At 39.7% G+C, this 25,565-nt stretch overlaps 1 protein-coding gene across 5 annotated transcripts in view; it reads right to left on the bottom strand.

The window, feature by feature from the left end:
• Nucleotides 1–16,831: 16,831 nt before the first annotated feature.
• The window catches only part of Lrrc8d (leucine rich repeat containing 8 VRAC subunit D), a 120,469-nt gene continuing 111,735 nt past the window's right edge, over nt 16,832–25,565 (bottom strand). For all 5 annotated transcript variants that reach the window (XM_010614680.3, XM_010614681.3, XM_010614679.2 and 2 more), the window contains one exon: nt 16,832–24,248. In XM_010614680.3, coding sequence (XP_010612982.1) covers nt 21,673–24,246 — 2,574 coding nt within the window. In that variant the 5' untranslated portion in view covers nt 24,247–24,248 and the 3' untranslated portion in view covers nt 16,832–21,672. The remainder of the gene's footprint in view (nt 24,249–25,565) is intronic.

The raw sequence follows: 25,565 nt of genomic DNA, 5'->3' as shown, positions 1-25,565 counted from the left end.
ATATATAACATATCCTGCCTGCTGAGAGAAAATACCCAACACCCAAAGTTAAATTGGGAAAGGTTTATTTAGCTTACAGTTCAGATTGGCTTCAGTGCATAATCGGCTGGCTCCAAGCCAGGGTGGTGTTGAAGACAAGGATTGCATCTAGACATGAACCATAACATGGCATCTATAGCCCTATCTATCTATCTATCTATCTATCTATCTATGTATCTATCTATCTATGTCTAGATATAGATATGTATGCCCCCAATGACCTACTTCTTCCAGTTTCTACCACCTTCCCAATGGTACCACCACCAGCTGGGGACCACACTTGACCCACGGGGCATATGCTAGATACAAACCTAGGGATCAGGTGGAGCAGGTTATAGCTTTACTTCAGCTCACAACACTGGGTCTAGCAGTGAATGTAAATGTAATACCTGGTATTGTGTAATACCAGGTATAGGTAATACCTCCTATGTACCTTACCCTAGATGAATGGGAGTGGTCTGAGGGGGAGATATTTGCTAGTCTACCAAGTATTGCTGCCTACAATCTAGACCAGAATGTGGGCAAACCTACTGTCCCTTCCAAAGATAGAAATATTTGGGTATAAATTAAGAGAAAGAAAAATTGTAGCTGAGGAACTTTGAATACAAGGGTTATGTAATAAGAGAAATTCAGTATTACATTAACACTTTGAAAGAGGCTCAGAGAAAGAGATAAGATTGCCTCTCAGTCTCTCAGCTCAGTTATACAGAATACCTGAAAGAGTCAAAGTTCCTTTCCACGTAGGCTTTTGGAACTTGACAACGCTGAATGGAGGCCTGCAGACCTGAGTGATGTCACTTGGGGGAGGATATTTCATACAAAGTGATAATGGCCTGAACTAATTATTAATGTCTGAAAGGGATGCTAGTAATGTGCCACAATCTTCTGAAGTGCATTGTTTTCCTGTCCATGGCCAGAGAACTCTGCAGTGATTCAAGAGGGTTGAATTCAAGAGGGTGTCATTTAGTACACCAATGACATCGTTGGTAGCCGGTGGCACCTGCATAGCCTCAGTTTATTATTGAATTGCAAGAATTCTTTACATATTTTAGATACAAGCCCCTTATTAGATATATATGAATTTTCTATGGGTTATCATTTCACTTTCTTTCTCATCTTTTTAGCAGTACTGAGGATTTGACCCAGGATCTTGTGCGTGTTAGACACATCCTCTATAATGAACTACATTCGCTGGCCCTTTTCATTTTTTGTTTTTGAGACAGGGTCTAAGTTGTCCTGGTTGACCTCAAACTTGTGATCCTCTTGTCTCGGTCTCCCAGGTAGCTGGGATTATAGCTGCGTGCCATCACACCTGGCTATCTTTTCACTTTCTTGATGATGTCCTTTGAAGCATCAAGCTTTTATCTTTGATGATATGCAATTTATCTCTCTCATTTTTTTCCCAGCAATGCTGAAGAATCAAACCAAGGATCTCAAACTTGCAGATAAGCAACTGCTCTATAACTGAGCTACATTCCCAGCCCCAATTTTGTTTTTTTGTTTTTGAGGCAGGGTCTTGCTATGTAGCTCAGGCTGACATAGAACTCACTATAAAGCCAGGGCTGACTTTGAATTTGCAGCAATCCATGGCCTCCCAAGTGCAGGAATTACAGGCATGTGCCACCTCACCCATCCCTGCCCCAATATATATATATATATTTCTTTTTTCTTTCATTGCTTGTGCTTTTGGAGTCATATTATAATGCTGTTTTTGTTTAGGTTTGACTTGTGTGTGTGTTTTGTTTTATTTGGTTTTTGTGGTACTAAGGACTGAACCCAGGGTTTGTGACTGCTAAGAACAGGCTCTTCCACCAAGCTACAACCCCAGTTGCTGTTTTGAAAGATTTTTTTCCTCTAGCTTCTTGGTCAGGGTTGAAAAAATAGTACTGATTTTCCTCTATTGCCTCCAAATTACTTAGAACAGTAGAAGCTAATATTTATTGAGCATGTACTAAGTGTATTGAGTATGCAGTAAGTATCAGGCTCTTATTAAGATTTCAGACAGGGGCTAGGGATTTAGCTCAGCGGTGCCGCTGCCTGCCTCATAAGCACAAGGGCCTGAGTTCGATCTCAGACAGTCTGGACAAGCAGTCCAGGATCTTGGGGCCAGTGAAGGTCGACCCAGCTGACCTGACTCAGGAGCCCATATTTACAATTTCTGCACTTCTCTACTGAAATGCCCTCTACATTTTGATATTTGCTTCATTTTCACAAGAGGAAAATGGTACATCTGCTGTTGGTGTTGGACACATTACTCTGCCTATGTTCTTTGTTCCCTGCCCTGCCCTGAGGTGAGTCCCCTGCTCCACCCTTCCTAGGTCTGCCAGAGTCTATAGGCTCTCCAACACACACACAGACTTGTCCAAAAAGGAAAAACAACACCGTCCTTCATGACACAGGGGCCTTAATAATTATCCCATTTATGCCCAAGGTTGCAGTTTTTTTGAATTTTTGCACGAAATTCTTATATGTTACCTAGAAAAATTGAAGAGAAAAAATCTTTACTAGGTTCCATTGTTGAATTATGTAGCATTCTAATAATGATATATTAGGCATAATTAAAGGCCTCTCACTTCACCCTAACTCTGCTGTCTGTCCTTTGGTTGGAACAGGATAGGCTTTGACATCCAGGGACAGCCTGACACTCCTGGGAAGTGAATTTCACTCTGGGACTTGCCTTGGAACTTGCACTAAAGCCCCCAGGTTTAAAATACTCCATGTGTCAATTCAATCAAGCAACCTTGAAGGGCAGTAGATGACAAAAAATAAGTCAGAGCAGCTTCTCAGCTCTTCCTTGGACTTTCTCAATATTGATGTTTTCACATGAAAATGTTTTATAAATGAGGTTAGAATTTCCCAGGAGGAGCCTAGGACCCCCCCTCCATTCCATTCCCAGCAGATCTTATCCAGCTACCTATCAAATCCATTTGAATCTACTTCAGAAACGTCTCTCTGCCTCCCTTTCCCATTCCATCCTTCCTGCCACTATAGCAGTTCAGATCCTTATCATATTCGAGGTTGGCACAACAGGTCACATTTCTGTCTTTTTTTCCAATCTTACTGAATTGAATTATCTCTTCATCATTGTCTCCCCCAGCAGACTATATGATCCTAATGGTTGAAGGCCAAAAAGAATTAATTCCCCCAGAGCCCAGCATAGAAGCTGACATCAAAAGGCATTTAAGTATAGCTGGATGTGGTGGCACATGCCTGTAATCCCAGCTCTCTAGGAGGATGAGGTAGGAGATTATAAATTTGAGACCAGCCAGACAATTTAGTGACTTAGCAACTCTTGTCTCAAAATAAAAAGTATTAGGGATATAGCTCAGTGAGAAGGCCCTGAATCCCCCCATCTCTCCCCCCCCACACACACATACACACACACACACACTCACACACACACAGGTGCTAATTCATGCTGTGGAAGAAATATTCAGTGCCACACTTCTCCCACACTGCTTATAAACCTTTAAGGAAAAGACCTTGTTATTCAAACAATTAAATCTCACATGTCTCAGGTGTGCCAGGAGCCCTTCCTGTCCCATTTTGTGGATGGGCTTTGCTAGTGCTTTAGGTAAGATCAAGATAAAGTAGGTACCGTGATTCCCACAATAAGGGATCATCCACTGACTGTATAGGGGTGGAAAGCTGTAGTACTCATCAGAAACAACACATCGATAGCAAGACAGGTTATCAAGACAAAACTATTATGAATTTATTTAATAAAGTTTTTTTGTTACATGGGAGATGAAGAAAGGAAGACCTAGGAAAGCAGGGTATTTTTACGTTTACATTAGATAAAGAATCAATGGCTATGTAGCAATGTCACTGAATAAAAAGCATAAGACCTAGTGGCAGCAACTGAAGGGAAACCCAGCCAGACCTGTCTGATTAGACTTCTTACAGCCTCTCTGTGTAGCACTCCTTCCTCTGGATACAGGCCCTGCCATCTCTTACCTGAAGATCCTCATAAGAGATGAGGAAACAGATGGTAACATTTTGGGGCTTATCACTTCCTTTGAGGCAGAGGAGTTCTAGTTTCTATGACTCACCATGGGGAAATGAAATTCTTCTGGTTTCTGGGACTTGCTTTGGGGGAGAGAAGGGCTAGATATAGGAGGGTGGAGAAAGTCAGAAACACCTCGCTTCTGGGCCCCTTCTCATCTCCTCAGTTCAACACATTCAGCATGTCAGAGAACCATACCCTAGGGCATTGAGTTCTGAGCCCTAACACCTGTAAGCTTTTCCTTATGTTAACTGTCGGGGAGAAACTGGCCTGTGTCCCTCTAAGACCCACCTCCCTACCAAGTGATCAGGTATTTGTTTTCTGAACACATCCACAACATTTTCCCAATTTGTGATACCTCCTGAACACTGATAAAGGAGTAACCAAACATTTTCCCCCAAAAAATTTTGGTAAGCATTACAATGTCAGTCAGAAGAGGATCACAAGTTAACACCCTCTCTGAGTAATCTGCTCCCTATTGTCATTGTGGGTAATGTGGAGGTAGAGTGGACAGGACCAGGGCTCAGAATGCAGGCCTTCAGGAGGCTTCCCTAACAGCCGCTTCCTTGCTCTCTGTCTACCTCCCTGGGACTCTGCTGCCCCCTCTTAGGTCCTCTTTCTCAGACTCCTTTCTGGTGTCCCAAACCTCTGCCACAGCAATCTGCTCCATCCTTCCCGATCTACTACAAGAGAAAGTGGTCTGGGTCGTGTGGCATTCTTTTATTATTAAAGATATGAAGATTAATGCTTTAGACTTCTGCTGGATGTTAAAGGAAAGTTTCCTCTGCCCAACCTCAGCTAAAAAGTGGGAGGAATGTGGGATGGTGCTGGAGTGGAGTTGCCTTGAATTCATCTCATTCTGGGGCTGTGAAAGCTGATGGCTAAGCCAAGTTTCCTTCTGAATTTCCTAAGAATAAATATCTCCCCAGAGCCACTATTACTCTTCTCCCAAAAACAATGTGGGCCAGAAGCAAGGGAGCAAGTAAGTGTGAGGCTATTAATAATTTTTTATCTAATCTTATTATTAAAATTCTGACATTATTGTGGTAAAAGCATTTTGTTTTATTTTGGGGTCTATTTCATTGTAAAACTTCCTCATTAGTTGAGAATGTTTACTTCCTAACACCTCCACTCAGATGGAGAGCTTATTCAGCCACAGCAACAGATAGAAATTTACAAGTTTATACTTAGACTTAACTAGATAGGCCCAGAATGATGGTGCGTGCCTGTAATCTGGAGGCTGAGTCAGGAGGATTGCCCCAAGTTCAAGGCCAGCCTGTGCTACACAGATAAACCCTGTCAAAAAACTTACAAGATAATTGTCAAGACTATGTTCATAAATTTGGGTCCTCAATCTATAAAGTGTCCTTAAAAAACTGATGTCTAATTTCAGAGGAAAGAGTGAGATTCCTAAGGAGCATGTGTCTTTTTGTCTAGAAACCTCTTCTTCTAGCTCACTCTTTGCAAGATGATAGTAACCAATCTAAGATATCCAGCATTCTTAGAATTCAATGTAATTCAATTAATGCGTACAAAATATCTGCTATATGTAGTATTGAGTGATGAAGATGCAAAATTCTCATAGTTTCTACAAATTTGCTTTGAAAAATAATATGCCAGAACAAATGTTGACACAAAGGGAATCATTTCTTTTGCCATGTCAAACTAACAGCAAAGGAAGAAAATATTATTCCAAAATAATTTATCTCCAAAACCCTAAACCCTACTGAGGATTCTCACAAGATAGGCCATTGGGGTTCAGAAGTTTATGGAAAAGCATTTCAAATTCCTTCTGTTCTTTTTCTTGGTAGTGTCTTCACTTAACCTTGACAGTGACAATATAATTTGTTCAACATTGAAAATAAAAGAAGGATTTATACAATAATTTGATCTTAACCATTTCAACTGGAAATGCAAGCAAAAAGCAGTACCAGAAAAATGTATCAGAGACATAGCTGAGAGAAAATGTAACTTTTTCTTAAACTATTTCAAATGAGAGAAATTATTCATAGAAATTTAAAAGGAAGCAGTTTTTGAGGGAGGAACTCAGCTATGTTAACAAGTGGGTCTTCAGAAATACCCTAATTTTCCACTCATCTTTGTTTTAAAAATCATCAACCTCCACTGGAAAATTCCAGGCATAGGCAAATTAACTGGTATTATTATGTGAATGTCATTTGCCGGAACATTTCTATAACTTATCCAGATAGCCTTTTTTATAATAATGTGACATATTATTGCCAAACATATTATAAATTCTCAGATGCATTTGCCCTTCTATCTTCATTTTAATGTCAGATTCTACAGGAAATTTGCATCTCCACAACAAACAAATGCTTTAGAAACAGTCATTCTTGATTTGCCCATTGCCATTTACTAAAAATACAAATTGGCTGGGTTTGGTTTGGATTTTACACTCAGGAAAAGGTGACATTTGCTCTTTTTGATTAATACATAAAGCTAGTTCACATCTTTGATTTCTCTTCTCACCACCTATTGGCTCAGCCACCAAGTCCAAATCCAAGTATATATTCTGTTCATTTACAATGCTCCTGTCTGGATCCAAGCCTTCAACATCTTGCCCAAGAACCACTACTCTAGCCTCCTAAAATCTATTCTCTTGCCACCCTTGCTCCTTAAAAATCAATCCTTCTTATAGCTCCAGATTCATCTTTTATTTTATTTTATTTTTTGGTACTGGGGATAGAACTCAGGACCTTGTGCTTGCAAGGCAGGCATGGTGCCACTGAGCTAAATCATCTTTGAGGGATGAAATGTGTTCATTTTACCCCTTACGCCCTTAAAATCTTCCAGTGTCTTCCATCACAATAAAATAAAATGCAAACTTCCTGAGATAGTCCATAAGGCCCCATGTGATCTGGTGTACTTCTTTGATTTTATTCCAGCACCAATGTGTTGTGGCTTAGATAAGTGTGCTCCAAAACCTGTGCATTGAATGCTTGGTCCCCAGCCTTGGTGCTAATGGCAAGCAGAAGCAACTTTAGGAGTGGGGCCTACTGGGAGGTCACTAGTGTGTGCCTTTGAAGGGGGTAGAGGGACCAGCTCCTTCCTTTTCCTCTTTCACTTCCTAACTGCCAGATGTGAGTATCTTGCTCATCTACATACTTCCTGCCATGAAATATCGCCTAATCGCAGGCTCAAAATCAATGGGACCAACTGACCATGAACAGAAGACTCCAAAACTGTGAGCCAAGATCAATCTTTCTTTTAAAAAGTTATTATCTCAGGTGTTTTGTTATAACCATAGAAAGCTGACTAATTTTGCTGTTTCCTCCTCCTGGAACTCTTTTCTCTGGATTGTTTTCATTATCCTTTCTGCCCAACATGTGGTCCATGAATAAAGCATCATAAGCATCTTCTGGGTCCTTATTAGAAACATGGAATCTCAGGCCAGAATCTTCACTTGCTGAATCATAATTTACCTTTTAATGTGACCCTTGGGTCACTGATATGCAAATGTTGTCTCAATGCAATGGTCACCTCCTCAGAAAGGCTTAGCTGACCCTAAACTAAATTAGCTTCTCAAACCATTTTCTTTTACACCATTTATTTGATTATTCTCATGGCAATTAACTTTAGACAAAATATTTTATTTACAAATTCACATAGCTACTGTTTCTTTCTCCATTACAGTGTAAGCTCCATGAAAGTAGGAGTCATGTTTCTGTTGTCCACTACATTTCACCACCTAACCTGTCCTCTCAATAAATATATGATGATGAGTGAATATTCCAGTACATATTTAATCTTAGTGATCAAAGTGAGACGGGAACAACACAAGTTTTTGTTTTTTTGTTTTTTTTTTGATACCGGGAATCGAACTCTGGTCCTTCACAAGTTTTTTTTTTCTGCTTAACCTGGCTTTTTCTAAGGAAATTATCAGCCAGAAATATTGTTAGTAGTTGTCTTGGCACAAATCACTTGCAGTGTCCTAATCATATTTTAGGAAGAAAGGAAAGAAAGAGTCTGGCTTCAGAACATGAGATAGTAATAAATGTCACTGCAAATATGGCACTGCAGAGGTTAGTAAAATAAGATAATAGGAGGCTCCCAAATATGGAATGGATCATGCTAGCTTCTCACCTTCCAGAGCCTATATAGCACTGAAGATTGAAGCTTTACATTTCCTAGTTATTCCATTAAATATGTCACCTAAGAAAGAAAAATATGTTAATAACATCCAATTAACAAAACTACTATTTGGTAATACAAACCTGCAATCCCAGCTACTAGGGAGGCTGAAGCAGTAGGATCTCAACTTTGAGGCAAGACTGGAGAACTCAGTGAGACTTTATCTCAAAAAAGGGTAAAGTCCAATTCAAAGGCCCTGGGCTCAATGCCTGATACCAGGGGTAGGGGATGAAAATTTAGTTCAGTGGTGGAGCACTTGCCTAGCATATGCAGAGCCTCAAATTCAATCCCCAGTACTACCAAGAAAGAAGGGAGGGGATTGAGGGAGGGGGGACAAAGAAAAAAAGGAAAAGAAAATTAATCATATGACATCTTACTTTCCTTACCCATCACCTAGCCAGAGGGAGAGTGTTGGTAGAATGTGCATCTATTAACTGGTCAAGTACAGACAATTGAACTAGATTTGTAGAGTATTTCCATTGTTCTGGTAAGAACAAAACCCATTTGTATGTTTAAGCTAGGAAATTTAAAAAGGTGTAGCTTCACTAACTTACCTTACAAGTCTATGCTCTTATATCTGTATTTTAAAATGGACCTAGTACAATATAAAGGTGGATAAAATTTATGCTACTACATTAACTTTTAATTTTTTTTATTTAAAATGATGACATCAAGTAAGAAAACACTTTGACAATTCAAAAAAAAGAATAAAACTTCATATTTTTGAAAATGGCTTCGTTATCTCTAACTTGCTTGTAGCTAGTCAGTAATGTCTCAAAAGGATTTTTGTTGTTTTTGTTCCGTAGATTGAACCCTTGGGGCCTTTGCACTGAGCTACGTCTCCAGCCTTTTAAAAAGTGTTTTTAACTTTTGACACCAGGTCTCTCTGACTCACTCAGTTGCCCAGGCTGGACTTAATTGTGCTATTCTCCTGCCTTGGCCTCCCAGAGTGCTGAGATAGGACTTTAGGTACTTCCAACTCAGCCTTGAAAGGGCTTTTCTAAAAAAGGTACAATCTTCTCCACTTCAAATCATCAGAGCACCTTTCAAATGTGCTCAATTCAGCACTTTCTCCAGTAAGATCATTTCCCTTTAATATTTTTTTACAGAATATTAACAAAATTAATTTTAGTGGTACATTTTAGATATACAATATAATGACATTCATCATCAGAGATTTGTACCTTTACATAATATATCTTGATTCTTATATTTTCCCCTTAAAAGTAACACTGGCTCATTAACTAAACCTTCCCAGGAGTGGAACAGCAGCACCAAGCTTGAGTGGAGATTGTTCTTCCTGGCTGCAGACCAGAAACAGAGAAATTAGACCCAAGGTTTCAAAGTTTAACTTTACACAAACAGTGTAACAGCAAGGTCCATAAAGAAAAGACTGCACACCTTTATCTATTAGTGTCCTGATGGCTTTGGATCATTAAGACCTTCAGGTTGGGGCCTCCCTAGGGAAATACCTGAGGACGAATGTTTCCTTTTTCTCTGGTCAACTGGGGTGAAGCCAGTGGCTAAACAGAACTACTTTCCCATTTTAAGGGACACAGAAGAGATTGAGGAGACATTTCCCCCAGCGAGGCATGCCACCCAGTAGCACCCTGGATGGTGAAGTCAAAACCTCCTTTTGCACTGAGCTACATGTCCAGCCCCCCACCTTTTCGGTTTTTAAAAAAATTATATTGGTACATTTCATCATTGGAAATTTACACCTTTACAAAATCTATCTTAGTTCTTATTTTTTTCCTCATTCCCCTTCCCTTCCTCCAATCTCTTCATCCCTCCCTATTTACAAACACTTTATTTTCCTTTCTTCATTTTCTCAATTTCAAGACAGGATCTCACAAAGTTGCTCAGTCACCCAGATTGTCCTGGATCTGGGGATACTTCTGCCTAGCTTCCCAAAGCACTGGAATTACAGGTGTTTGCCATTATGCTAGGTTAGAAGCTTCCTTTTCATTGGCAGTGTGACCTTACACATTCTGGTTCATATTCTCACCTCTAAGGCAGAGACAGTGATATTTGCCCTGCCTGTGCATGAGGTTGTTGTGAAAATAAAATGAGACATTTTTCATGGGAAAGTACTTTTTTCACAGTAAAAGCATGCCCAACTTTACAATGTAACTAAACATGAAGCATTCTGGAAAACATTTTCAGAGTAATGTATTCAGCTATTTAGCAGAGCTAAGCACCACCCATAGGCAAGGTTCTGCTATAGATGACAAAGAAAAGTCAGTGAACAAAAACAAATTAGCTGCACTTAAGTAGAATTTAGCTTGTTAGCCAAGGATTAAAAACCATGCAGAAAAGTAAGAGTGGGGTTGCAGTTTTAAAGAGGACAGTATGTTAGACTGCTCTAATTACGGCTCCTGATAAATCACACATTCCTATGTTCACAGCCCTTTGCAATCGGAGGTCTTGAAGCTTCCACTTTTCACTTTGGAAACATTCATGTCCTGTATGAGGAAGCCAGGACTAGACTGCCAAATGAGTTATCTCAGAAAGAGAAAGAGACTGCCCACAAAGAGACTGAGGTCCCAGGCATGAAAGTGACACATTCTTACAGTCTCTGGTAACAGCTGAACTGATTTATCCCAGTGCCTAGCACATTACCCATGAACCCAGCTGACTCACAGAATTGTGAGAAACAATGTTGGTTTTAAGAGAAAGCCAGAGAAACCTATCTGAGGTGATTTTGTTTTTTTCAGGGATTGAACTCAGGACCTTAGTACAGAAGCTGCATCCCTACCCACTTTTTGAGGCAGGGTCCAGGTTGCGCTCAAACTGCCTTAACCTCCCAGTGGGCTGGGCTTACAGGTGTGGGTTATCACACCTTGATTGAGAAGTTGATACTTAAACAACAGTTGAAGGAAATTGTTATGGATTTAACAATTGTGTTTCTCCCCAAATTTCTACGTGGAAGCCCTCAGTTTGCCTGTATTTGGTGATGGAGCTTCAAATTAAGAAAGGGAAGTAATTAATGTTACATGAGATGTTAATGGGACTTGACATACAAGGTTCAGTGTCCTTATAAGAAGAGACATACTAGACCACTTCTGCACCTCTTTTCCCAAAGCACACACTGAGGAAGGGACATGGGGGGACAGGGTAAGGAGAAGGCCAACTACAGACCAGGAAGTGAGCCTTGCTAGACACTGAACCAGCCAGAACCTTGATCTTGAACTTGCAGCCTCTAAAAACAGTGAAGAAATAGACTTCTGTCGTTGAAGCTGCCCATCTTTGACATTTTGTCATGGTTGGAGCCAACTAACTCAGAAACCAGCCGCTACTGGGGAGAGCATGCCAGGCCAGTGTGGAGGCCTGAGAGTGTAGGCTCGAGCAGAGGAGGGAGGAATGGGTCAGAGAGGTCAGGTGTCTGTATATCAGCGGGGCATTTAAAGACTTTGCCTTTGACTTGAAGTAAAAAGGAGTGTTGGTGCAGAGTTTTGAGGGGTGGAGTGATATGTTTTCAAAGGACAGACATTTGTGAGACATTTAGCTTTCATGTAACGATAAACATGTGTGACTTTTGTAATCAGGAAAAAAGACATCAGAACACGTAGAAAGCTATGGAGGAGTAAGGAAACAAGTATAATCTGTGTCCTTTAATTTCAACTTGTAGTGTGCAGAGGAAATGGGGACACAATGAGAGAAACAAAAGGCCAGAGGGAGAGACTGAAGCAGATTAGAAGTACCAGTTCTGAGGTCCATGGATTCTGTTAGGACACTGAGTGTCCCATTCTTGCACTGGGCTCCCATCCTTTACTGCACCTCTCTGTGGGGTGGTGTCTGGCAAGAGGTAGGAGTCAGAGAGCAGAGAGTGGGCTAGAATTGAGACAAAGCATAGATCAAATCCTTCCTTGTTTGGAATCAAGTACCTCTGATATACTCCAGCACTTAGTATATTGCCTGGCTTAGTTGAAGGTAGGAGCTCAATGACTTTTTTTTTTTTAGTAGGATCTCACTCTGTAGTTCAGGCTGGGCTTAAACTCACTATGTAGCCCAGGCTGGCCTCCGACTTGCAGTGATCATCCTGCCTCAGCTTCTTGAGTGTTGGGATTACAGGCATGGGCTACCACGTCCACCTTCAAAGACTATTTCTTGAAGAGAAGAATGAAGTGACCTGACCATTGTCATTAAATTCACCACTATCCCCATTACTAACCTGTTTATTTGTTGGTACAACTGAATTCTAAAAAGGGTTTGAAATAGTGGATGAAATGTGTGGGGAGGTTGTTATTTCTTGAAATATAAAGCAGGAAAAATCTGCTTTTTAAAGACTTGCATTTTTTAGACTGTTTGCTATTTAGAATATAGCAAATTGAGCTGAAACTTCAAGTAAGGTTGAGCTCACATTTTCTCAGATAACCCTTTACACATTGTCATCATGTCTGTCAAAGTGTGGATTGGGATTTGCAGAGTTAAAGGGCAGTGGAAATGTTATAGGAGTTGTGTTATAAAAGTGTTTACTTTCTCTCCCTTGTTTGGTAGGCAAGGAGACTAAAAAAGATGAGCAATGCAAACCTGTCTAAACAAGAACCATTGCTATAGCTATAATCAACTGATGCATTTCCTAAACATTATGTATATTCTGCTCCCTGCCACACTTGTAGAAGAATTAGCCCTGAATAGAAAAAAAAAGCTTCTGCAAAGATCATCCCCTTCATCATCTGTTCTTGAGGTTGTATGGATCTAGTATTTTTCAAATAGGGTATACACACACAGTTTAAAGGAATTCTTCAAAGGAAGTAAATTGCCAACTTTGTGATCGTCGAGATGACTTTTTCAATCTTTGGGGGGTTGCTGGGGATCAAACTCAGGCCTTCTGCATGCTAGGCAAGCATTCTACCACTGACTTACATCCCTCTCATCCTCTTGAATAGATAAGCTGAATGCTTTTGGTCCCCCAAACTAGTTTTATTATAAATTTCAAGTTAGCTAAAAAGAAACACAAAATACTAGCCAAGGTGTGGTGGCACACACCTGTAATTCCAGCACTCGCGGCTTAGGCAGGAGGACTGTCCTGAGTTGAAGGCCAGCCAGGGCTACACACTGAGTTTAAGGCCAGTGTGAACTGCATAGTGAGACCCTGTCCCAAGGGGGGAAAAAAGAAACAAAATACTGGAAAACCAAGCAACAAATTCTTTATTCATTTTATAGCTAAAGGAGGCAACATTCTTTGTTGTGGACTCAGCCCAAAATAAAGTTCCTTGCTGTTGTTTAGAAATCTGTTTTTGGGCCTTTCTCCAGATGGGTTATTTATTGTGTCTGACCTAAGTTTAGGAAACTACTTAGAAACAGTTATGACCAATCAGAGAGAGGTTCTTAGCATTTACAAATGTCTGATTACCCTGATTTGCTAAGCAAAATAAACAAATTAATAAATGTATAAAGGGTTTGTTTTTGAAATAGTCACTAATCACTTGTCCTTGCTGTCTTTTGAAAGATGAGTAATATTTGTATTTAAAAATGGACCTAGTAGGGCCGGGGATTTAGCTTAGAGATTCCGGTGCCTGCCTCTCAAGCACAAGGATCCCAGTTTAATCCCCAGTACCAAACAACAACAACAACAACAACAACAAATGGACCTAGTGCAATACAAAGGTGGATAAAATTTATGTTAAAACATTAAATTTTAGTTTTTTAGAGAAGCAGTAAGCTTCCTGGAGTAGTGTTCATTTCCTTAACTCCACTATAATCTTACATTTGAATAGCCTTGTTTTCCAGTTTTTTTATTTTTGCTGAACACATACTGCAAATGTTTCAGAAATATGACTAATGAAAACCATTTAAGTGTATTAAATACTCAGTATGCCAGGTGTGGCCCTAAGGGCCTCAAGTGTTAACCTACACAGCTAAGCTGCAGGGGCATTAAAGCACATGGGTGTTAAGTGTCTTGGCTTCCCGGGAGGGGGTCTAGTAGCTTAAATCCTAACCACCAAACTCTGCCTTCTCTTAGTTCCAATGAAACAGAGGTGGTTAAAACTTCTGGCAGGAAGCTCTGTTTATTCACAGAAAGTTAAGACTTAGGCCAAAAAAATTAATTTAAGTTCATATAAGCAGGATGACTGTAAAGAATTCAGTATAAGCAGGTTAATTTAGTACCTCTTGTAATGTTCTCCAAAACAACTGAAAGACTTCCCAATTTACTGCAATTGAGCACACATGTTATTTGCTATGTAGCTTTGGCTTGTGGAAGAACTGAGGCCATACTTAGTATGTGTCATTGGGCTAATTTTATTCTGTAAATAATAGAATAACTGTTTACAATATTTTAAAACACCCCTTTCCTGGCTTCCTCTGAGATCCTTTTTATTCCTCCCTTAGCTGCATTTCTTGGTCACTGCTGACTTTTAATTTTAGTCCCAGTGAATGAGAAGGTTCTCTTGTTAATATTGACTACATGTGAATTTATTTTTTAACAAGGTCTACTCACTTTGACAGGGACACAAAATATATGATACAAATACACATACACATATATAACACAAAATATATCACACAAATAGTCTTAAATGACACTTCATGGTTTGGTTAAAATTTACTTCCTCAAACTGAGCTCATGTGAGGTATCAGAACAAATCACAATGGGTAAGTTAACAAGAAAGGCTAAATACACACTGGAGGCTTGGAGATGCATGCCCGGAGAGTGTACTTCAACCTAGAAGAAGTGAGAATGTTATTTTCCTCAATGTTCTTCCTTTTTTCCTCTGAGCATTGTCTTCAATCTCACAGACCACAAATATTTGATTTCCTGTAGTACCCCAAATGGTAAGCCCAGTAACTGGGCCATGACCAGTAAAAATAAAGGTCAAGAGCAGGTGGCTGGTGCTTCCTGGGTTGGTAACAGCCTGAGAATTTGTGTTTGAAATGCCATGCTGGAAAGAAAAGTCATATCTGCCTGGAGGGCCCAGCAAATGTTAGGGTTTTCCTGCACCCACCTTCCTGGATCTGTTGAATGTCACTCCTCTCCACCACATTGACTGTGATTCAAATAGCTGAGACAGAGCTTTCTCATTTATGAGTAAGTGACCATGAGTAAAGATGGTCATGCCTTTAACATTTAGCAAGGGAAAATAATTACATTACCTTGGGTGGATTGCCCTTTCATGACTGTCAACAGCCGAATACAGGAAACAAGTTGTAACGCTAAGGACATATGCTGAGACACATCAAAAACTTCTAATGCTAGAGAATGAAGGAAAAACCCTAGCTTGAGGCATATTTATGTAACCAGATGTCAACACCGATTTCAAAACATCTTTTGGAAATGCTGACAAAACACCAGTCATCTGCTATGTAATTTGTGGGACAGCAAAAACTCTGGTGTTTGATTGAGCAGTGTCTCTCTCTTTCGCTAGATGGATGACTATGGATAAACTATCTAACTTGTTTTTCACCTGTGAAATGGGGATAACCCACATCTCTCTGGTCTGCTGTGATGAATGAAGTGCCCAACTTGCAGACTTAAGCATCATTCATATCACTTCCTGATAACTTCTTCTACCTTTAGAAATGGAAATCCAAAGAATAGTAGCTACTTAGAATTGGTAAGTGGAAGGTGTAGGCTTGACTATGTGTCAACTCAGATGAACATGCTGTCTTTAACTGAATTTCCTGCCTTCTATGATGATAGATTAATAGCAAACTGTTATTATGCACAGTTTAGCTTCAGGGAGTGGCAGGCACTGTGCTGAGATAATCTCTGAAATATCCTGGGGAGATGAGTAATTTAATCACTATCCTAAAAAAGATGAAGGGTTATGATTAGGATGGTGACTAGATGTTTCCCCAACCAAAGCCAGTCAGTAGGCCTATGCTGCAGGAAAGATACTGGATGGAGATACATCTTGAAGTTTCTATCCAGGAAATGTCTCATTCAAAGCACTGAATTTTGTGGCTACCAATAGTTTTTCTATGGAAAATTGGAAAAAAAAATTTTCCACATCTATACAGCATGGCTTAACATCCATGTGACTGTTGTGAGCAGATCTCTCCTGCAACTATTCCAGTCAGTTTTCACGCTGCACTAGTTGGCTGTTTTCCAGAGCCATTCTGAAAAGCCTCAGCATCTGTAGGTTATGCCGTGGTCGGTTGAACTTTCAGCAGCTAACCCAGGCCTAGCATGAAGGTGAAACAGTGGAATGGGGCTGTTTAGGCACCAGTCACCTGGATGATGTCAGTGGATGAAGGGTTTAGCACAAGTCCACTGGGGCATTTATAGGACTTTCAAGACCTTACATTTCCAGATGACTATGTGGCCAACTCCTCAGCATGCAGTCCACAGTGACATCAACACTCTTTCCTGCGGTTGCTATAGAGATATGAACAGCCAGGCCCTCTTAAGTAGGAGCAAATAGGGATGTGGAATTTGGCATAAGCCACAATCACCAACAAAGTCCCAAATTTCTCTCCATGTAGAGCCTACCAGGAGGTTGATGGGAAAGGCAACATCGAGAGGTGGTGAAAACACTGGCCACGAGCACTATCCTCCTCTTCTCAGTTTTTGATGATGTTTATTCATTCTTGATAGATGTGTTGGCTAAGACAATACTTTTCAAACTTTAATATACTTAAAATCACCTGGATACAGTAAGGTCTCACAGACATATAACACTGAGCAAGTCAGACTCAAAATAACAATCTGTATAATTTCACATAAAACTTACAAATAAATTACAGTAACCTATAGCATTAGAAGTAAAAATTATGGTCTCCTTTGAGGTAAGAATGTCATAACTAGCTGGGGTACAAGGGCTGCTTCTGGAATTTTAGTAATGTTTTATTTCTTAATCAGGATGGAGGTTACATGTTTTTGCTCACTATGCAAAAATTTATTGAGTTACTCACAATTTCCTCTCTATATATGCTAATCCTCAAAACATTAAGCAGCATTAAAAAATCACATGGATATAATTTTGCTAAAATATATCAGTCTGGGGAGGAATCTGAGATTTTTGTTTCTAACAAGCTCCCAAGTAAAGCTGTTTTGAGTAGTGAGATCTTCCATGTATCAGTGCTTCCTAACAGTGCCTTAAACAACAGTTTATGTCCCTTTTATGTAATCTCTGGTCTGCACAGTCTAAGCTAGACCCCTTTTCACAGCTGAGGTTTAAGCAGGAGAAATAGGGAGAATGCAGTGGGGAGCCCTTCTATGTAAGAGTCCAATCTACTAACAGCACATTTAACTTCATTACCACTCAGCTAGAATTCAATCACTGGCCACGTCTAGCCACAAACAAAATTCAGAAATGTTTTATTTTGTATACATTTTATTGTGTTTCAGATACCTACTGAACATTCCACTACCAAGGAAAGAAGGTATACATGTTAGGGAAGGCTAATACTATTATAGTCAAGTATTAACACCTCATTCAATTTTTATAAAATAACAACAACAAAAAAACCCCACGAGTCCCCTCCTCCCCGCAAACCCTCCTACAACCAAAACCCATAGTCACTACCATTTTGTAATATTAATAAAGGCCTGAGAGGTGAAGTAGCTTACTGACAAGTTAAGCAGATAAGGGTTCAAATCCAGCCTCTCATTCCAGAGCCTGGGATCAATCCTAGGAGTAAAGGAGGACAACTGCTAATGACAGCAGACAGGAATGGAGCAGTTTCTACCACAGGAATCCCATAAGTCTTTGTGTGTGGGGGGGTGAAAAAATGTGACTAGGAGACAAACTTCCAGGATCAACTCATAGCAAATAATCTATTAATTTTCATAAGAACAGTGATAATTATATATTTTATTTTGAGTCAAAAAGTAAAAGGGGTTGGGATGTAGCTCAGTGATGACAGCTCATTTAGCAGGCATAAGGTCATGGGTTTGAACCCCAGGGGGCACACAGACACACACAAACTGAAGAACATCCGCTTTTGGGTTTTAAGATTTGAGAGCAAAGCAACTCATTCCCAAATACAGTTGTCTGACCCTCACTGCTGGTTTGGCCAGACTCGAGATGTGCTGGTTCCTATTAGACTACTCTTTTACTCTTACTCCAGTAACTACTTCTCAATGCCTGGCGCCCTTGTCTTAGCAGTCACAGCTGGCCGGGACCAGATGGAGCTACTTTGTGTCACAGTCAAATGTTACAGGACATTTGGGAACTTGTTTCCAAGGGTTTGTTCTTTTTATCCCCTTTCTTCATGAAAGGGGCTTTTTGTTAGCAGTCTTTGTTTGGGGATTCAGTTAATAAAGGGACCATTTTATTAGAATGAATTACTGACGTAAGCACTGCCAGAAATCTCTGCAAAGAGGACAGCACTCTGGCTTTTATTCAGCAAGGTGAATGGAAATAACTCTTAGGCATTGGTCTCAAGGGCACTTTGGTTGCTGCTATTAGCAACTTAGTTTGATAACTGGCTGATGTAGAGAACAGAGAGACCTCGCCTTACACAAGACAAATTTCAGGACCTAGTGGCCAGAAGTTATACAGAGTGAAATCTTCCTATTCACAATTTGCTAAATCTCCACTACTAAGAACAGAATCCCTGAAAAGATCAGTTTCGTTGCTCCAAATCTTCCAGTCTCCAAAGCCAGCTGAACTCTAGTGAAAAAAGTCAAAAGCCACAATAAAACCTGGTTCTCTGATTTTGTGGGTCTCATCCAAACATGGAATATTTAGGTGTTTTTAAAATGGGTGTTCAAGGGACTTTAGACAAAGAGATGAAAATACTGTTATTTACCAAACTAATATATTTTGTTTTGCCCGCAGGACTAGTGCTTGTGATACCAACATACATGAGGACACATAAGTTGACAAAATACTTGAGCCTGCAATATTCTCAGCTGTTGTGCAGAGACCCCAAGAACCAGGGTATTTCAAGACTATTTCATGAATAAATTTCTCAGAAAACTGAATTTTTAGAATATTGCTACTTACCAACAGTGGCACTGAATGGGGCATATAAATCAACTGACCATAAACTTTTCAGAATTCTGGGACATTATAGAGGGCTGATAAAGTAAATAAACTGGGAAGAGAAAAGGTACCTACCCTTTGATACTGTTTGAAGGCATCTAACACTAATCAGTTTTAAGAGACTAAACCACAATACTGATTAAAAACCAGGTGCCTATGGGAACAGAGCTGCCAGAGGCCAAGCTTTTGAGAGTAATGCAGATTCCAGCCTTTGTAGTATGGTTTTTTCTCTGAAAAGCAGTGTGAGCCACAACACTCTTGTCACTTCTGCCCTTCAAAAACATGCACTTGTTTTCAGAGACAGAAAAATCATTAAGATGTATAAATTTTTGGTATATATGGTTTTTTACATACCAATCATACTTCAGTGCAATGCTTTTTAAAAATATTTATTTTTTGATGCTGGGGATTGAACCTAGGGCCTCGTGCATACTAAGCACATGCTCTACCAGTCATCCAACGAAGTGATGTAAGAAACAAAAGCAATTTAAGAGAAAAGTCAGATCTTGACTGTTGATTTCATAATTAAGACAATGGGGCATCCTTCTAATAGTGTCATGACAGTTTCAGGTGTTGGTGTCTTTCAGCAGGGAGAACAGCACCTTATGTGGGTGATGGGAGGGAAATGACCAGGAGTGAGTGTTGTCAGGCAGTTTTTGGTACATACCTCCCTGAAGCTCCTCTTTACCTAAGTTCACCCCACTCCAGCCACTGCTCATTCACATAAATAGGTTCTGTGCACTTTCTATATTACAACTGTAAATCATTTCCATTATGTGCATATCCTCTACCTGACTATACAGCTTCTTGCAGCAGGGGCCTGTGACTTACTTCAACACAAAATCCCATTTCTTGCACTGGCTAGGCACAAAGCAGGTGCATAATCCACACTAGTGAATACACTAATAAATGCTCAGAGAACTGGAAGATATGTAAATGGGAGAGGATTTACTTGTGCCCCCAATTCACCACTGTCCTGGACCTGCTTTTCCTAACATGGGCTTTTATAAAGCCAATCTCTAACCTCAAGCCTTTTAGGGAGGGATGGAATACCAGGCTGGGAGAGTTAAGAGTCAGTTCTTACTTCAGTTAACAGTGGTAGAAGCATTTCTAATCAGTGACAATACTTCTTAGAGTATTTACAAGTTCTTCAGCAGGTAAAGACTCACTTGCACTGGCCACAGGCCAATACTTCCAAGAATTGAATTTTTGGGAGGTAAGCAAGGAAATGTGCCCTTCTCTCTATAGTCCATGCATAATCCTTCAAACTGTGCTTAGGAAGGACAAGAGGATGTCCACTGTTGTAGAAAGATACTACTTGGTCATTCAGGGTACTAAACAGCTTTCTTCTCTTGAAAACACACTTCTGTAGAAGGCCCATGAAACATCTGCCAGATAGATTGGGGATAAGGAATTTTTTAATTTTTTCTGAGACTGATTTAGACATTGTTTGTAAGAGAAAACCATAATCTAAAAAAGTATATTCTGCCAGCATTTCCCTGGACATGACCTCTCCAGCCATAGACAAACACAGGAAATACAGCTTGTCACTAAAATGAATAGGAAAACAGTTTTCCAACTCACTGAACTATACAAGTCCTATTCCTTTTCTTTTTTTTTTTACCACCATGAAAAGGGTAGGAAATTAAAGTGATTATTGCCTTGATTTTGTGTTAGTGTCTCAATGGTGACACTGGAAAGTTGTAAATCACCAAGTCACTAAAAAATTAGTTTGGTCCTAATTAAATTTATTTAAAAAATGTTTTCCAATTATTGGTAATCCTATAGTACTGATACAAAAGTATACCATATATTCAGAAATCCAGCCCATGGGGGAAAAGCTATTTAGAGACATATTGTTTTATTTTTTCCTTATAAAGTAAAACAGAAACTGAACAATCTACACATTTTTACTGTATTCAAGACCTTCCAGAGTGTAAAACTGTACAAAATGGTATCCTATCCTCATCTGACAAGCAGCAGCACTTGTCAAATGTGCTTATGTGAAGTGCTTTAAATAAAACAGCAAAGGAGTCAATTTTGCAGCAAATCTAAATTTATGAGTGAGGACTTGATGTGTCTTTAGTGATCTGAGTTAATATTGGACTAGTTAAGCAGAATAAATCACAACATCTCAAAAAAGGTAATATAGTAAGAAAAAGTCAATTTAATCATTTAGTTTAGCAGGCAAGCAATTTGTAAACATTCAGTAGCGGCAGCATCCAAGTTACAAACAATTTAAAAAGAATCAAGATTAGTGATTATCATTTTCCTTCTTTTTCCCCCAGGAGAAAAAAATGTATAGAAAGAAAAAATGGCAAAGAAAGAAAAAAGATTTGGAAATGAATGACTTCAAACACTACAAACATGAACATTCAGTTATGTCTTCTATCAATCAGCCTTCTATGCATCCTCGCTGTGTTTTATTTTAAAAGATATATCTACTTCTAAAATGCATTATGTTGCAATAACTTGTACGTGAGCATATGCAATCTAGGAAGTTGTTCCTGCACAGGGATGTGCACATATTATCTCAGTTTAAATCCCATTTGCAAAGGGAACATTTATGTCTTGATTCAATGCTTCTTTGATTTCTAGTGGCAGGGTGTCAAAAAGGTGATCTTCTACAACAAGACCGCTTTTCTTGAGCATTCGACACTGGCCCAGCTGGGCTGGCAAGCGGTCCAAGCAGTTTCCCTTCAGCTCCAGCTGAGTAAGCTGGGAGAGCTGACCAATTTTTTCTGGGAGGGAGGTGATGCAGTTTTGCCCCATATTCAAAGTCCTTAACTTCATGCATTTAAACAATTGTTTTGGCAGAATGTCCACTTTGTTCCCAGTGATATGCAAATGCTGCAGGTTCTGAAGCAATCCTATTTCTATTGGAATCATTGAAATGTTGTTGTAGCTTACATCTAAGCATCTGAGTTTCTGTAAACTAAATACTGCCACTGGTAAAGATTCGAGCTTGTTGTTGGAGAAATAAAGAGACTCCAAGTTTTTGACATGGGTAATGGAGGGAGGAATGGTAACAATTTTATTATGCCATAATTTTAAACAAGTCAGTCGTTTTAAATGCTGGAAACTGATGATCTCCTCAATTGTGCGTATGTTATTCGACTTTAAATCCAATTCTTGTAAATTAGAGAGGCTAAAAATAGCATGGGGGATTCTCTCTAGTTCACAGTTCTGGAGTTCCAGCTCAGCGACATTCATCATTTTCTTAAGGCTGTTCAGTACCAAGAGTTTAGTGCCGTCATTATGAATGACTAACTTTGTAAGATGTGGAGCCACATCTGTAATGTTGGAGGGAACTTTGGTCAGATTGCTTTTCACATGGAGAATCTTAAGGTGCCGCAACTCTCGGAGAGATTCAAGTCCTATCATCTTATTGTTTTCTGAGTTCAAATTGCCTATCAAGTACAACTCTCGAAGGTTTTTGAGCAAATACACCCAGGCAGGAATTTCAGCCACATCGGTGAACTTCACATGAAGGCATTTCAAGTGATCTCGGAGAAAGCTAAAAGCAGTCTGTTCAACTTTTGCAGGGCAGTGGCAGAGGTGGAGCTCTTGGAGGTTAGTCATTTGAGAAATCTTAGCAGGAATTTTAGCTTCTGGAATCAGTTCAAGTTTTAGCACATCCAAGTCTGTGAGGTCAAAGACAGCATCAGGCACTCCTGACAACATGAACAGGTGCAACTCCTGTTTGTCCTGGGCATTGCGTGACACATGCTGCCTGAGTTTTTCAAATGTCCACTCATGGTTCAGACTAATTTCCCTAAGTTTGTTTTCACTGACTTCTGACAAGAACACACCAAAACGCTTGGAATACAGCTGGTCATACTGGTCTACCATGTGTAGAAGGAACGCAAAATCATTTTTGACATCTGGAATGTCACTGAAACTGCTCTCTTCTCTGACTTTTTCAAAAGAATATTCTTTCAGAGGTATCCTGAATAACCAGAACAGAGTGTAGAGGCAGATAAAACCATAAACACAAATAATGGAAATATAACTGATGAGAAGCTTTTTCAACATGTAAGCCATGTTGTGGGTACACTCAAATACCTCATAGCCAGTCAGGTGCTCAACTTTGGGCTTGCAGACATGCTCAAAGCTGATTGCATTGACAAAGTTTGCAGTGTAGCAGAGAATGAAAATGAACTTGGCTGTTTTGATAACTGTTTGGACCACATAGAGTTTATAGATCAAGTCACTGTCTTCTACATGAGCACGGAACTTCCTGACTTTCTCAAAAAGGGCTTTTGCCTGTTCCCCATCTTTTTTGTCCAGGATCGTCATGCTGGGGACTTCTATCACAGGCTTTTCAGCTGAGAACTTGAAGCCAGTTTTGTTGATCATTGGGGTACTGGCGCTGGGGCTCCCCTCATCACTGCTGGTAGACACATGCTTTGGTAGAGTCTGGGCACCCGTTATTCTCTGTTTGTTTTCCTCTGAGTCTTCACATGCGGTCTCAGACAATGCTTTAGTAGTCCAAGGAGATTCAAAACACTTTCCTAATATTGAAACAAAATGTTCTACTTTTGAGCATGTTTTGGGATATTTGAACCAAAAGTTGCTACTGACCATGAGAATAATAGTATGGATAAGAGCAAGGTATGGAAAGTATTTAGAATACCATGGAAGGGCCAGATGGTAACACATCTGATTGATAAACACATATTGCTGAAAATCCAAGTTTGTTTTTCGACCTGTTGGATCTTTCTTCTCTTTCCTCGCCTCCTGACTTGGAACTGTGGAATCTGGGTGAGGATATGTGGCTCTGAGAGGTATGTCAGGTGTCACAGCAGATGTACCAAAGGAAATGTCGTTTGTTATCCGCCTGTCTTGGCCTTGGTTAGTGGCTGCCATCTTCGGGATTTCGGAGGTGACATCTGTGTTTCCTGGTGGCATGTGTGCCTTTGAATTTACAGGAGATGGCAAAACTGGCAAGCAGACCACCTGATCTTTGGTAAGTTGCATGGTTCCTGCAAAGATGGCTACCATCAACATAACAACAGCCAGGTAATCCATAAACACATCCCACCATGGTTTCAGGATTCGGTAAGTTGGCTGAATGTCATTAAGTGAAGCAACTTCTGCGAGGGTAAACATTCCTAGAAAACGAGAACAAGACACTGTTACCAAGCTGCAAGTGCTAACAGTAAATGAGGAAAAATTCTGTGCTTGCTCCAAACTAAAGTTTTCTCATCATCCATGTTCTACCTCTTTGTCCAAGATAGGTGTGGTAAAAAAAAAAAAAGGAATATATATGAGGGAAATGATCACTTGTTTCTAATACAGCAGTTTTTTTTCTTTTTTCTTTTTCTCTCTTAAGAGAAAAGGGGGAAAAAAAAATAAGAATGGCATTCCAGGTAAGAAGTAATGGCAGGCCACAGAAAGTATCTGAGGGTTACAGTTTAGATCTGGGATGTTTCCCAAAGGGTGGCTGGATCATATGGGTGATATAGTCAGTGAACTAATTTACTGTTGAGCTCATAGCTGATTTGCTGTTAGGAGGTGGGACCTAGTTGGAAGATGAGGGTCATTGGGAGCATGATCTGGAAAAGTGATCTTCCTTCCTGGATTTTCCTTTTATACCCTGCTTCCTCGCCACCACTGTGTGAGCAGCTTTTCTTCAAAGGTGTTCCTCCTCACTATGCTGTTTCCATGTAAAGGCATCACTTGCTCTTATTTTGGAAGAACTAATATCATGAAAATGGCAATATTTCCAAAAGTAATCTACAGATTCAATGCAATACCTATTAAATACTAACAACATTCATCATAGAACTAAAAAAAGCAATCCTAAAATATTTATGAAATAAAAAGAAGACTTAGAACAGCTATAGCTGTCCTGAGCAAGAAAGAGTAAAGCTGGGAGTCGCGTAATTGAAGATTCCAAGTTATATTCAAAAGCTACAGTAACAAAGACAATATGGTAGTGGCAGATTTAACAAATAAACCAAAGGAATCAAGCAAAAGACACAGGAAAAACCCCATGCACTTACAGCCATCTGATTTTTAACAAAGGGATAAAAAACATACATAAGTGAAAAGGCAGCCTCTTTAACAAATGGTACTGAGAAAACTGGATAGCCACTTGCAGAAGATTCAAACTAGATTCCTATCTCTCACCCTTCCACAAAATGGATCAAAGACCTAGATACAAAAACAAAGTTTGAAACTGCTGGACAATAACACAGGGGTAACACTTAAAGCTACAGAAACTGGCAGACTTTCTGAATAGAACACCAAGAGACAGAAAGTAATATCAAGAAACAACAAATGGGAGTAGATCAAATTAAAAAGCTTCTATACAAAAAGAAAACAATTGGGGCCAGAGACTTAGCTCTGTAGTGCCAACTGCCTCACAAATACAAGGTCCCGAGTCCAATCCTTGGTACCAAAAAAAAAAAAAAAAAAAAAAAAAA

The sequence above is a fragment of the Fukomys damarensis genome, unplaced genomic scaffold (genome assembly GCF_012274545.1).
Source record: "Fukomys damarensis isolate Sample0158 unplaced genomic scaffold, DMR_v1.0_HiC HiC_scaffold_33, whole genome shotgun sequence".
NCBI lineage: Eukaryota > Metazoa > Chordata > Mammalia > Rodentia > Bathyergidae > Fukomys > Fukomys damarensis.
The sequence above is the reverse complement of the archived record's forward strand: the minus strand, read 5'-3'. Positions and strand labels throughout refer to the sequence as shown.